General features: G+C 36.3%; 1 protein-coding gene across 1 annotated transcript in view; it reads right to left on the bottom strand.

Moving 5' to 3' along the window:
- Window positions 1–31: 31 nt before the first annotated feature.
- Window positions 32–15,673, bottom strand: part of LOC126140405 (serine-rich adhesin for platelets) — a 517,162-nt gene continuing 501,520 nt past the window's right edge. The window contains exons 12-13 of the mRNA XM_049915236.1: window positions 8,274–8,284; window positions 32–5,613 (exon numbers count right to left, since the gene is read on the bottom strand). Coding sequence (XP_049771193.1) covers window positions 3,677–5,613; window positions 8,274–8,284 — 1,948 coding nt within the window. The 3' untranslated portion in view covers window positions 32–3,676. The remainder of the gene's footprint in view (window positions 5,614–8,273; window positions 8,285–15,673) is intronic.

The raw sequence follows: 15,673 nt of genomic DNA, 5'->3' as shown, positions 1-15,673 counted from the left end.
AAACATTGTAAATAGGAGGTACCTATATTAAGTTTGGTGATTAATGAACACAATTTTTTTAATAGTTTTAAGTTTTATTTTGTAAGAAATTGACTAAATTGTCCTCCTCTTGTCAGATGTTGGCTATGCTTGTGTAGGTTGCCAAGTCACAGCAAATAATTCTGATAAGTCTCAGAACATTTTCCTGTGTATTATAAGTCTGCAATCACTGATTATCTGTTGTAGAATATTCTTCGCTTTGTATATACAGTATTGTGGTTGTATTTGCTTGGCCATTGTGATATTAAATGTAAAATATCAAAATACTTACACAGTAATTGATTCCAGAAATTACAATACTTGTGTTAGCTTCAGTAGTTAGTGTGATCTTTCACAGATGAAGCTGGAGGTGGCTGCTCAGAGAGCCATGACCTGCAAGTTATTGATGAAAGACTGCTTTGGCTAGTGTGGGACTAACAAAGAATTGTTTTTTATGTATAGATTACTGCTTTTGTCTTCCCATAAAACAGCTTCTGTGTTGTCACCGCTTTATAATATCCTGTGCCTGTAAGAGATATCGCTAGAAAACATTTGACCATTGCTCCATAAAATCTGAGCAAAACGAAAAAAAAAAAAAAATAATCAATGTTGGATGCAAATAGACGAATTGCAGTGCAATAGATATATTTTTTGTAGGATTTCTTTTTAGTGAATCAGTTCTCCCGAGATATTTTAAGGCAATATTCACACAATTTATTTATATAAAATAATAATTTTGTAAATTAATTTGTATTGCAAGCTGAATTTATGGTATCACTGGTACCTAGTTTATCATGTGTTCACTCAGCTGATCAGTGATGTGTTGCTATGATGAAGTGTTTGCAATTTTAGTGTCTCCATTTTCTAATGCTGCACATAAAGAGATAATATCATAATCAAAATTCCTCTCAAATGATGCCTAGTTCTGAACACATGCACGTAAATAGTTGGTCTGATTTGTATCATTATAGGATTGTACACCTATGGGTGTTTATATTTCATTAATCGGTACTTCATGGTGGTATTAATTTTGCAACTGTTTTACCTTTTTAATGCAGATATTGCAGCAGTATATTGCTAAGTATGACTTTAATTTTTTGTATCCATGTCTATAATTATTAAATTTAGACAGTGTGAAAATACTTTTATTTATGTTGTTGTCTTCAGTCCTGAGACTGGTTTGATGCAGCTCTCCATGCTACTCTTTTATTTATATTTCGTGACAAATGAAAAAGTTGGAACAATGATAAGAAGAGCCATTTTGAAATAAAAAATTTCAAAATCGTGGAATTGTACTCACTTTAGTACCAGAAGCGGTCCAGTCTACAACAGCTAATCACATGACTCATATGAATGTGAAGTCAAAAAATTGTGCAATGTAGGATGGATTTGAATAATGAGAAATTCTGATTTCACTTTTGCCATCCCTAATTTCAATCATGATTCAATGATTTGTATAACTTCTTTCCTCCATCAATTCATTTTTCTTTTTTTTTCATTTGGAAATCATACAAAAAATTTCAGACAGACAACCCCCTCACTTGAAAATATTGCTGAGTGAGATGTAAATACACTGGCTTTCTAACTTACATTATTTTTCTATCTTTAGTATAATCTCTCTCTCTTTGCATGCATGTATGCTTTTGTGCATGTGCTGTTTGTCACTCACTGTTCAGTAGTATGTTATTGTTTGCCTGTCCTCATATTTGTATCTAGTTACTAGCATGGAAAGACTCAACATTCAGCCCTGCTCTTGTTTCAGCTGGCAAGTAAAAATCTCCATCTCCTTCCTAGTTTTGCTAGTTCTCATTTAATAAAATGATTGAATGGATCCAGATAATCAAGATAGCCTCAGACCGTATAATAAACGGTCTTAGCTGTAGAGGCTGAACATGGAAACTCGATAACTGTAGTCATTTTACACACACACACACACACACACACACACACACATTACAGCATCAGAATAATGTAGCTGCTGAGTCTGTATGCTGAAGAATATAAGTTCACACTATGAGTTACAATATTTAGCATGTTGTTTATGTGCCTATATATTTGTCAACACTTTCTTACCATTTTGTTAATGTGTGTAGTAGCTTTCTTGGTATTCATTTATACTTCATTCTGCATTACAGATTTAAAAATGTTTTACTTGTAGCTCATAACCACAGGAGCTTACTTCATTGTACACCTAATAACATTAGCAGGGTATTGCTTACATGTACAAGTATCTATAGTTCTAGAAACATATAGCAGTTGAAGGTATGTTACACAAAAGCCGCTTCTCAAGTGATGTGAACTCATTTTATGCTATTTATAAGGATATTGCTGTCAAAATTTTGACATACATCAGTACCTCTAAGGCCCCATTAGAAAGAGGCATTATGCTGAGGGGCACTTGTTTTTCAGTTTATTGAGTTTATAAGCACAGTAGAATTCACTGCAGAGGGAGCTTAGAAATCGAGGGCATCAAATTAATAACTATTTTGTTACATTTCTTTTGTTTGTATTTAAGCCATGACCCATTGAAAATTAAATTCTTCTAGTCAGTTCTCTTTACATCATCATTACAGTATCATGTATATATTAAAATTTTTATATAATATATTACTCTGTTCTCTGAGCACAGATGAAGCAGTAAATTCATCTTAATTTAGAAGTTACAAACTCTTTGCTGAATTCACAAATTACTTCTCTTGCATAGTACAAAAAAGTGATAATAGGCACTGTTTGTTCTGTACTGAAGTTTTTTTTTAGTATACAATACAAATTAATTAATGTGATAGAAGTTTTTGATGTTCATCAATGCTGTATGACTAATGTATGCTTGAAGATGAGTTGATTTTATATTTGTAATTATTGCACAGTGTTTAAACTACACATTTCTACAACAGTGCCATATTAACTTGTTTCACATTTCTGGAAATCATTGCGTTCATGAGACTTTTACTATGAAAATACATTGTTTCTGTTGTAACATAAAAGTTATATTTTGTATTTATTGTGCACTTTCAAAGTGTTTGCAGTTTTTTTTCCAGGCGCAGTCAATATTACAATATTGTGGATAACATTTATTGTTAAAAATTGACATAGTCCAGTTTAAATATAAAAAATTGTTTCAAGTAAATTTTGCTGCTTCTCTGTACATTAAAAATAGGAAATACAATATTCTCATTGTACAAAATAATTTAAAAGAAAACTGTGCATGGTAATGTGCAGAATTGATTTTAAATTCTGGACTAGACTAAGTTTTACTTATACACAAATACAATTATTACCATAATGGTGAACTCGTTTTACAAGTTCGGCACAGTCCAGCAATTTTTTTCTTCTGTAAATTTGACTGCATAAATGACTTTACACTCTTAAGAGAGATGTTCATATCACATAATTAAATCACCAGCACACAGTGTTTGCAATATAATGTAGGTCAGTGCTAAGTATCATACATTTCCAGACCGGGTTTGATTACCCATCACTTTATACAGCAGCAATGTTACAAGGCATGGTTCATCTGAGCAACAGCTTTTAGTTCATAAATGTGGTGGTCCCATACCTAATTTCATTTTCACAGGTGGATTAACTACTAACCAGAATTGTCATGTGCATTCACCATAGTTTTGTAGGCAGTAAAACTCAGTATAACACTGGAAAATGCTTACAGGGCAGTTTCCAGAGTCGGCGAGGGGCTCTTTGATTCAAGAGTTCCTAAAATGTACCTGCCTGGTGAGCCATTATAATAATTTGTTTTTGTTTTGTCATTGGATTGTCTCTTTGGGGTGCAGGCATTTAACAGGCTTTGTTGCTGCATAATAAGTTGTGGTGATTTGAACTCGGTATTTAACATGCGATTATGGTTATCTGTTTTTATCTGATTATTAGTATAAGTCCTTACATTATTTATCTGGTTTGAATTTACATTTTCCTTAATATTTTGTTTTGAAAACATTTCTGGTGATCTCACTGGAGGAACTTTTGAGTTGCAAAATAAAAGCCTGTTACTTGCTGTGGAATTTTTTGCATTAGTGTTCAATACACTCTGTCCTGGAAGATTTGATTTTTGTTGTATACTAGTTTGGTACCTCGAAGTTCCAGTCTTATTGGCTTCCACATTTGATGGTTGAGTAAGTCTGTCTGTGCCAAAAGAGTCACTCAAAGGCCTCCGCACTGAGGGATTCATCAAAGTAGTCCCACGACTGCTTGTTGCAGTGCTTGCTAACTTTGACTGCTGTTGCCTTGAGGGACTATTTTGTGGTGAATTTGACGTGTCCTCGTCCTCTGCACAATCTTCTGGTATTGTAGAGGAGAGGACGTCTGTTCTTGGTGAAGAGAACTTCCATGTTGCTAATGTCCTAGGGGAAGATAACAACTTGGGTCCACCATTACGCTTCTCCACAGGACTTCTGGATGAGTTCCAGCCATTAGTGTTGATTGTTGCAGAAACCATTTTCTGACGGGACAACCTCAGCTGTTCCACAGCAGATAGTTTGGTCCCAGGGTAGCCTGTTATGCTAGAAATATTTGATTTGCTGCTTTGCTGCAGTAAGAGTCTCTTAAAATCATTTCTAGATGTTTGCTGGATAGAAGCCAACCTGTCACAGGCCCAACTCTGTCGAGACCCAGGAAGTTGCACAGGTGACCTCGAGTTCAGCGACTGATGCAGAACTTCTTCTTCACTTGCATTTGGTGACCAGCTGTGGCGATTTCTACCATTTTCATTTCTGTTGTTGAATGTCCCTGTTTCAGGTGTGTACCTATTTGCAGCTCTTCCCTGAAGTCCACAGAGAGAGGATTCTGAACTTCCAGGTGAGAGACTAGTTGCAGAGGAGCAAGATGGGGAAGCACTCCTGCTATAACTGTCTGAATCTGTTTTTATATTTAAACGCTTTTTTGACTTGTGAATTGCAGCAAAGATCTCTTCTGATGTCATCGATGTTCGAGGTGGTGATATAAGACGTGGAGACCCAACTCTCACATGGTTTACTTGCAAATGTGTGTTGCTGTATGCCTTGAATGTGTTTCCATTGTCATTTTGCAAACTTTGCTTTGGAATTGGTGAGAAATTTGTACTCATGTCCATGGACATCGTTCCGCTCTTAGTTGGCGTAGAAGAGAAGAATGCTTGCCTTGTGTTCTCTGTTTGTTGCCGTTGTTGATTAGACAGAGCAAGGTGAGAATTTTGTGGCATTGTTTCAGGCATTTTAGGAACAGAAGCTGGCATGCCACATGCAGAATGTGTATTTGTTGTTGTCACTGGCACTCTGTGTATATTTGAGTAAAGTTGCGTTGCACACACGTTGTACTGATACGGCATCGTGTTTTTGTGTTCATTACTTCTTTGACTGTCTACGTAATTCCTGCAGCTACTGGTAGCTATAGTGTTGAAACGTCTGCTGCCTGGATCTTGCTGCATTGGATTGATTTGTTTTCCTGAACTCTCCATGTCCAATTTATCTTGTGATCTTCTGGCAGGTAGTGTCCAGTAAGGAGGAGCTGAATATGGAACATGCTGTGTGTGATCAGTAGTATTAGACCACACTGCATGTGGAGAATAGCCGTACCTTGGTGGTTCCTTACCATAAGTTGGATTTCGTCCTAGTAACAGAAACAACAAAATTAACATTTTAAAAAGCTCTGTTGATGATAAAATCCCCCTGCCACTTATAGATAATGTGTACTTTCTTTAGTTTTGTTAGGCTGCAGAGTAAATAAAAGTCACAAAAATGGAACCACTTGTAATATTTGTGACTAAATGAGAGTGTAACTAACTTATTTTTGAAAAAATCGCAGTCTTCATTTCTTGTTTTATTCCAATATGTAGAATGTGAGGTAGAATTTTTAGCTTATTATACAAATATTGTTGTGGTTAAGCTATATTGACTTCTAGTAGTAAGATTATTATGCACACAGGGTAATTTGGAATATCTTATGACATCTTCCACTTTAAGGAATCACTGACTCCATATTTTCTGAGAATTCAAATTCTAGGAACTTCATCAGACAATAGGCAAAAGGGCCCTAGCTCCAGAACATCAATATATCAGTGTTCCAGACCTTTCATTGCATAAGGGAGTTTTAGCAGTGATTTTGTTAGGTTATGGACAATAAAATATTTGGCTGTCTCAGGTTTCATTATACTTGCTTTCAGGGAACTGTTGTGTTGTTTTACACATTATTGGTTATCTGAAATGTACAATTGTAGGGTTATTATGAGGCAGTAGTACTACTGAAAAAATAATTGAGCAGGCAACATTTAATTATGGGAAATGTCTGCAGACTAGAGGCACATATAGACTAGTCACTTTCATGCTTTCCAGCTATTGCAGCAATTCGGCAAGAAAATATGGAAGAAAAGCAGTGGCAGATTGCCTGTCACAGTGAACAATGTGATGGCTCAGGGCAGTGGTCAGACTTCAGAAAGCTGCCATTTTTTTACATCACCTGTACACTGTTTTTACAAATAATTTTATTGCTCACATTAAATTTGATATAACTGTGAAATTGTGTTCCTAGATGCAGTTAATAACTGTGTAAACTCTGTAAAACAGATCAGTTCATTGATAGGGGAACAACAGAGGCCATTTCCTTTGTTACTAATGAGACAGATCTGTCCCTTCCTCTTTTGTTCTTATCTACATACTCTGACATTTGACATTGTGAAGTGTGTGGCAGAGGGTACTTCTCACTGCAGCATGGGAAGAATGAAAGCCGAAGTGCTTTTGTGCACACTGTAAGTAATATTAGCTTCTTTTTGTGGTCTCTACAAGAGCAATGTGTTGTGTATTCCTTGACTACTCATTTAATGCAAGTTCTTGAAACTTTGTAATTAGGCTTTTGCAGAATAGTTAGCATCCATCTTCAAGTCACCGCCTATATAGGGTTTTTAGCATCTCTGAACGCTTTCGCAAGGGTCAAACAAACTTGTGACTGTAAGTACGTGATGCTCTTCTTTGTGTACATTCAGTACCCTGTAGTCGTTTTTGGTGTGGGCCTCACACACTTCAGCAACATTCTAGGATGGGCATATGAGTGTTGTATGAGCAATCTTATTTGTAAACTAATTGAATTTTTCCAAAACCCTGCTAATGAACTGCAGTCTTCATCACCTTCAACTGTGGCAGAGCATACATGATTATACCATTTCATCTCTCTTCCGTACAAATTGTTATATCCACATACTTGTATGAGTTTTCTGATCCCAATTATGACTCATTGATATTGATTATAGTTTTTTGTGGAAATGCAGAATTTTACATATCTAAACATTTAAGGCAAATTTCCAATCCCTGCCCCAGTTTGAGATTTTATCAAGATCTGACTGAATATTTGTGCAGTCCTTTCAAACAGTACTTCATTATACATAACTGCAGCAATGAACTGCAGTTACTATTAATACTCTCTGACAGGTCATTAATATATAACATGAACAGCAAGTGTCCCAAAACATTTACTGTATATTTCAATAAGTGCATTTGATAGTGTGACCTGCCTAATGTAGCTGGCATTCAGTAAGAGTTGGTAGTGAATTATTAAAAAGAAGGTTCTGTTCTGTTTCATTCAGGTCATTATATTAACTTACTTAATGGATGTATACATCCAAATTCACTGGGTAAAATGTGCCCAAAAGGAAACAGTGTTTCCTAATCAGTATCACTGCTTTACGAACAGCCCTGTTTATAGTTTGCCTGTTTTGACCACTAATTTCATAGAGGAAGCATATACTTTTCGTATGTCAGAATGTGAAGTACCTGTCATATCACAGTTAATAAAAATTTTGGTCATTGGTCCTTCTCTCTCTCCCTCTCTAAAGTCAAGGTGGTTCAAATGTCACAAATGGTACGTACTGACAATGTTACGAAAAGGATAGATTGCTACTCACCATATAGTGGAGATGTTAAGTTGCAGTCTGGCACAACAACAAGATTGCCAAACACGTAAGCTTTTGGCCAAAAGGCTTAACAACACACATATGTGCACCCCCCCCCCCCCTAACATACAGAGAGAGAGAGAGAGAGAGAGAAACTGTCTCTGGCCACTGGGCCATGGGGGTAAGGAGGAGGCCGGGGTGGGGCATGGAGGGGAAGGGATAGCATGGTGGAGGTGGGGGAAGGTGAAGTGCTGCTTGTGGGAGCATACAGGGACTTGATGGGAAGAGGGTAGGGCAGCTAGTTCCAGAAAGGAGGTTGGTCAGAGTAGGGGGGGGGGGGAGGGAGCAGAGTGTGGAAAAGGAGAGAAGTACGGAGCCTCATACTTACCCATGTTCCCACTCCAGCACCACATGCCCTTAAAAAAATTCACCAACACATGCACTGTCTTTTTACTTATCCCCTTTTACACTCCCTGCCCCCACCCCCTGTCTGTACGTAGCTGCCCTATCCTCTCCCCACAATGTCCCTCTATGCTCCCCACAAGCAGACTTTGCCATCCCCCACCCCGACCCTGCTATCCCTTTCCCTCCCCACCCTAGCCGCTTCCTTAGCCCCACCACCCACATTGCTTCTCTCATTATGCACAGTTGTTGCTTGCAGTCTGGCCTCCGTGGTCAGAGACTGTGTGTGTGTGTGTGTGTGTGTGTGTGTGTGTGTGTGTGTGTGTGTGTGTATTTTTTAGTTCAGAAGAAGGCCTTTTGGCTAAAGCTACCTGTTTAGTAGTCTTTTTGTTGTGCCTGTCTGCAAGTCAGCATCTCCACTGTATGGTGTGTAGCAATCTATCCTTTTCATAATATTGTCATTATTCTTGATTTTCCATTGTTTGAAATGATAAATATTGTTGAACAAATCTTAAACTACAATTTTACAGTGGAATAGTTGTACCTGGATATATTTTTGATACAAAATATTTTTTCTGAAGTTCTTAAGTGGTCAGCAGTGAAGTTTCTTGTTCATGGGAACATTTTCTGTTTGTCATCATAGACTTTTCATTTCTGCTGTTTAACTAACAAATGTTAAGTGCCCTGTTTTAAATCGTGGATAATACCAGCTCATTGCACTCGACCAGTAATAAATATTTCGTGAAATAGTTATTCTGATGCTTAGTTCTTGTAACACAGCTATGTGGGTGTACAGTATTTCTAGTCACAGATTGTTTTCAATCAGGCTTAAAAAATATTATTTGTCTCATCATTAATGTTTTTGATTAGTTGTAGTGTCATATTGCATGCTCTTTGAATTTCATCTTAATTCAGTAACATCACCTGCTTAACCTAATACAAATGGAACACATTACTTGTGTGCCTTGAGAAAGTCAAGTAATGGAAAAACATTGTTTGTCTGACAGGACACAGTGAATAAATAAAATATTGTGAAAATTAAGAAAGTATTTCTTTTTATAACCATTATGCTCTACCAAGCATGGAGGATTTGAGTTAAGTAAAATAGTCATTATAACACTTACCTTTGAATTTTCATATTTCAATGTAAAACTCTACAACTTCAGATATTTATGGCTGTTCTTAAGGTGTGATTATTAGTTGCCACTGTCCTTTGCAGCAGAGATGCCTTACCTTTTCTGATGTACTGCTTCTTAACGGTTTTGCAGAGTCTGTCCTTTAATATTTTGTAACTATATGAGAACACTGATTGTTTATAAAAACTACCAAAGTGCTGGAACACAGTGTAAAGGGAATCAGTTTACTATTGTGCACTGTAGTTAGTTTTGCATAGTGTGAAGTGTGGTTTTTCTGTGACAGCCCAGGATTCCAAAGCCCACAGGTGCAACCAACCAAAAGCCAGATAATAAGATACCCAAATGTAGATCATAGCTGAAAATTAGTGTAGCAATGTAGTGAATACATTAGATGACCAACATTAACAATAACTGCAATATGTTCATGGCTTGACTTTTATCAAATTTATAAGCTGTGAGGCTGTATGTTGACTACTGTTTTTCATTAAAATGGTAACAAATGCAGGCAATGAAAACTTGAAACAAAAGACAAGTGAATAGGGAAGAACAATTGAGATAAAGGCATAAGAAAGAGTTGTGTGCTTTGTCTTCGTGTTATTCTCCTTATTCTGCCTTTTATCTCTCATTGTAAGGAATGACATACAGATACTACAGTGGTTGACTGATTTGAATTTTTTGGCTACATTAATTGGCCCAAGTCCTACATTTCTCTCTTTTTATATCTCAACTTTCCATTTTCACTACATTATAATTTCTTACTGGAATATTGTACTGTATGTAACATGGGTCACTGCTGAAATTAAAACCTGGAATCTATTCTTGTTGTCAACTATCCAACCGGTAGGATGTATGAACATTGTTTGGGAGATTATGGACATGCCGATACTGACTTCATAAATGCAGTACCATCATATGCTAAACCAAGATAGTACTTAAAAGCTTCATATTTTCTTTATTTATGGGAATTTTTGCAGTAAATAGTTACAGAATTACAGGAAACTTGAGCTTTTTGCCAAATGAAGTTAGGTAAAAATGAAAGACAGCAGTTCATCCGTAGTGTCACACAGGTCTGTCGGAACACGAGTGTCAAAGATCAGTGCTTCCTTCATGAGCATATTTTTTTAATGGGTTAAACAGAGAGCTACTGGGAAAGGGAAATAAGAGAACAGCAGGCTAGTAAAAATAGACATTAATAACGATGGAATACCAGTCAAGGTTCTCAGCTGTTACTTCTCTGATTCAGTACCAGGCTAATCTCACACATTTATTAATAATATTCGTTATAACTCAAGTGTTTATTTCAGATTTGTCCTGTCCTGCCCTGCTCCTGCTCTCTCTCTCTCTCTCTCTCTCTCTCTCTCTCTCTCTCTCTCTCTCTCGGCCCCTGTTGTGCTTTTCCCATTAGTCCTTTAGGAAGTTTACCCATATATGTACAAGGGCTCTTCAAAAAGTATCCGTCTATTTATAAAATCAATCTTTATTAAGATACAGTTGTTTGACTCTAGTCAACTTCAGCTTCTACACACCTATCCCAATGCTGGAATCATAGCTGGAACGTCTCTTTTGGTACAGTACACAGCTGCTCCATTGAATTCTGCATAATGTGTTCCCTGTCCTGAAATCTGGTCCCTTCCAGAGCCTTTTTCAGTTTATGGAAAAGCCAGAAGTCACCTAGTGCTAGGTCAGGGGAATAGGGAGACTGACAAACCACAACCATGTTGTATTTGGGCAAAAAACTCTGAATTAATTGAGAATGATGAGCAGGTGAGTTACTACGGTGAAGGTGCCAACTGCCATCTGTCCCCAAGTCTGGCCATTTGCATATCACTGCTTCACAAAGGTGACACAGGTCACAGGGATGCTGGACACTTCCATTGCGATGACTGGAACTTTGTTTCTAGGTCATACCTATAAACTGAGGACTCATCACTGTGTTTAGAAAGTTGGAATTATGGTTCACAGTATCCAGCAAGTGCTGTGCAATCTCTGAATGAAGTCTCTTCTGCTCAGTTGTTAGCAACTTTGAACAAATTTTGCTAAGATCCTCCTGAGGGCCAAATTTTCCATTACAATGGAATGAATGTATCCAATACTAATTTTAACATAGTCTGTAAGTTCTCTGATTATGATTCGTCTATTCTGCATCAACAGGTTCCTTAAATCTCTTTCAGATACGGTCTTGTCTCCAAACATTGTCAAATCTTGCAGATTGTTTTGACTAGAGAATCTCCAAGCTTAAAACAAAATTTGATGCAATAATGTTGTTCCGTCTGCAGCTCGTGGTCTCAAAGTAGTGTTCTTGCTTCCCGAGCACAGTGTCCCGGGTTCTATTCTTGGTGGGGTCGGGGATTTGCACCTGCCCTGAGATGACTGGGTGTTGTTGTGTCTTCATCATCATCATCATCATCATCATCATTCATTCATTCATTCATTCCTGTTGTTGTGTCTTCATCATCATCATCATCATCATCATCATTCATTCATTCATTCATTCCCATTATGGTCTGAGTAAGGCAACGGCAAATCACCTCCATTAGGACCTTGCCTAGTATGGCGGTGCGGGTCTTCCACATCGTTCCCCTACGCTCTGTCAAGAAGCATGGGACTTCATTTCCAATGTTGTTCCCCTTTTACCATCAAACAAAATCCGATGACTGCCTCTTACATGTATTCACTTGTCAATGGCTAGACAGTGACTGGTTGTTTCCACAGTCATGAAAAAAAATCCAGCATGGACACTACGTGTGCCTGCAAACATACCGGTAAAGAGCATGTGCACCCTGATACCAATGTTGACTTCAACCATAAAAAATAAGCTCGGTTGCATTCTCAACAGCCCTCGTAAATGAACCCTCAGAACTGAAGATGTAAGAATGCAGGTTCATAAATCTTGAGTTGGAGCTGCCATTTCATTTCATGCCATGAAGAACATCCTTATGAGGAAGTTATTTTACATCACAACAGTGAATAGTCTCTTGAAACTCTTGTTGCTATAAACCTGTTGTTGATGAAGATGAAGAGTTTCTATTAAACTTTCTGATGAGAATAAATATTGAATGAAGGCATTTAAGTGATAGCTTGTAAAAAGGCATGTAACTCATTGTAAATATTATTAGGGAGGTATTCTTATTCGTTTGCTTGTATTTAAGGCCATGTACTATTCTGTGTGATAAGTTCACAGCTTGAACTTTTAAGAAACCTTCTTGTGGCTTTCGCTGAATAATTTCAGAATACATCCAAAAGAGTACAATTCTGATGTGGATGATAAAGCTCTGAAACGGGGTGATGATTGCGGGGTAATGAGAAAAGTAATTTGTCTCCAAGAATCAACAGATTAACTGAGTCATGTTTATCAAGTTATCAACAATTTTTTTCATTTTACTTGCAGCTGATTAATTAAATTTTCACAGAAAATTTATGTAATGGGTGCAAATAAAGAAATCTTTCAAAAATTCAGTATACCAAATGTGCACAGGAAATGTATGCATACTGCAATAATGAATTAAAATGAAAAATAAACACGCATTCTGCCTTGGGGTCCGTAGTTACAGAAGGTAAAAGTACTGACATCACTATGTGCAAAAATACTACTGGTAACAGCAAAATCAAAACCAAAAAGCCAAAAGTAAATTAAAAAAAATGGAAGTTAGCACTCCTGTCTTTTCATTGTGCCCATAATTAGTGTGATGCAACAAGCAGACTGATACTAAAGGAATTTATTACTTACACACACACACACACACACTAATAGTTAAATGTGTATCAGAAAGTGAATGTTTTTAGGCATTCCGTGCAACAGACACTTGCTCTATTTGGATACAATGAAAATGTTTCTTTTTATAAACAGCTATGTGTGGGACATGTGTCTGGTTATTGTCATTAGTTTTTCTCTGACCTGATTCTATTACTCTGATGATCTAATTTGAATTACATTCAGTTCTGTAAGTACTCAAGATCATCACTCTAAATGAAACGGCTATATATTGAGAAGTGATATACTATCCCACATCCACTATTCCTCACCCATCTTCCCTCCTCTTCCTCATCCTTATGTGATATGTACTGTTAATTTGAGCCTTTGTTCTTCCAATAATTAATGAATAAAATTTGATGATTATAATTAGAACTCTGCCTTAGCCATCTATTTTATGGGAATTTGTAATATATGACTATTTAACGTATGTGTTTCTTTGATGTGGCTAAAGAATTGTTTCTGTGAACAGATCTTTTTTTTAGTGGCTTAGGGTATGTGAAATGTATTTCATTACTCTTAACTTTAAATTTTCATGAGAAATATGGTTTTATTCAGCAAGTTTATAAACATCTTCCTGGTTTTAATGCGCCTCGTTTAAACACGTGAGAACTTATCAACATTCAAAACTTTTAGTGTCTTTGTGGCTCTGTGGAAGTATTTGTATTTAATTTCCTGTCAAAAATTTATTTATCTGAAATTGTCTTTGCTACCTTATATTAAAGGGAAATGTATAAACAGTGACAATGACATCATGCTGAAGAAACTTCCTAATGTACTATATACAAACTTTTTTCATGTAGTTATTTCACACTGGACAGTTACAGCAGTCTCATGCCAGAGATATATTCATAGATACACAATCTGTATGAGGTATATGTTTGGTAATTATATCAACAGCAACAGTTTACATACTACAACACAAAATGTTATCACATTCAACACAAAGTAATTAAATGAAAACAACTGCTTTTTCATACAAAGTTCTATGAGCAAGATTCAAATAAAATGGTGAAAGTTGCAAAAAGAACACACAAGTGCAAGCTATGAAGGTTTACAAACTGTGCTATGAACAGAAGTTGAAAATATACAGACAGTCATCATAATTACACTTAAAATATACATTGCAACTACCTGCAGTTATGGCAGTGAACAAAAATCAGTATTGATATTATGTGCATTAAAACAATCATGATGATAAATACACTGAACATTTACAGTGAAAGTAAGTCAAATGTAACAATAAACAGAAAAAAGTTGAGAAAGAGAGCAGAGGAAAACATAAGCAGAGGGGATTTTATATACAGGCATGCAATGGAACCTTGTGAAAAGGCAATGTGCGTTATAATACAGCAAATGAATAAAATCAAATCAGTAGCAACGTAAGGATCTTAAAGAAAAATTTGGGTAATGACATCGGATAAGAAGAGAAACTTTTCACTGATTTAGTAAAGAGTAAGTGTGCCTGCTGTTCAGCAGTATAATAATTGATACTACATTGATAGTTGGTGGTCAGTTACCATATATGAAATATATTCAAACTAGAGTCTGGGAGAAATACTGACTAATAAAATACAACATGCTTTAAAAATTAAATAGCTGTGTTTTCAAATTAAGCAGCTTGTTACTGTACAACCACATCTACTCTTTAAGCATTGCCTACTACTTATTTGAGCCATATTTATAAAGTAATGTGGTGAAATGTGATGACTGGAATGATATTTGATCACAAAAATGGCTATCCCATTTTGTTTGGAATAAACATGAAATCTATGACTCAGTTACTACCATTACTATAAAAGTATTTGCTTATTTGGCACATTTATGACCAGACTACTCTCAACATGCATACATTCAGATTTTAATATGTGAAAATGCAAAAGGAGAATTTCTCCTAATATGCATGCTTATTTCTACTAGCTAGGAGCCTTCTCCTCTTTTGAAAATTTGTATTTTTTGGGGTTTTACAGAACCTACATTGCAGGAAGCTCTTGAAAGCAACGTAGACAGTACTGAAGCAAATCTGGTGTGTTGCTTATTCATGGAACACTGCTTATTCATTATATTCAGCAGTTTGAATATTTTATGTAATCTATGTATGGATAAACGAGTGCTGTGTTGTCACCAATTTCTCTCCCCCACATTTTTTATAGATTAAATGCAAAAGAATTAGCATCAGCTAGTGAAAGGAAATCTGAAATTAATAAGAAATTAAGCTTGGGGAATTTTAACATATGATTATAAGCACATACTTGTTTTAACAATATCCACATCTTTTGAAGAATGAAACAGAAATGTGTAAGCATCATGATTTACATGAAGAACCCAAGCCATTCAATCACATATTTTAAGCTTGTGCATTCATCCACTAGCAACAGTCCTCTAGCATTTGTGACATTAATTTACAGCTTCAGGTACATATCAAACCAATTCCAGTAGAGTCTGGAAAGAGAGCACAGCCTAAGAGAAGTTTTGTTAAGATATTTCGTGTTTAACAAA

The sequence above is a fragment of the Schistocerca cancellata genome, chromosome 1 (genome assembly GCF_023864275.1).
Source record: "Schistocerca cancellata isolate TAMUIC-IGC-003103 chromosome 1, iqSchCanc2.1, whole genome shotgun sequence".
NCBI classification, from domain to species: Eukaryota; Metazoa; Arthropoda; class Insecta; order Orthoptera; family Acrididae; genus Schistocerca; species Schistocerca cancellata.
Note: the sequence above shows the minus strand (reverse complement) of the source record. Positions and strands in the feature narration are given on the sequence as shown.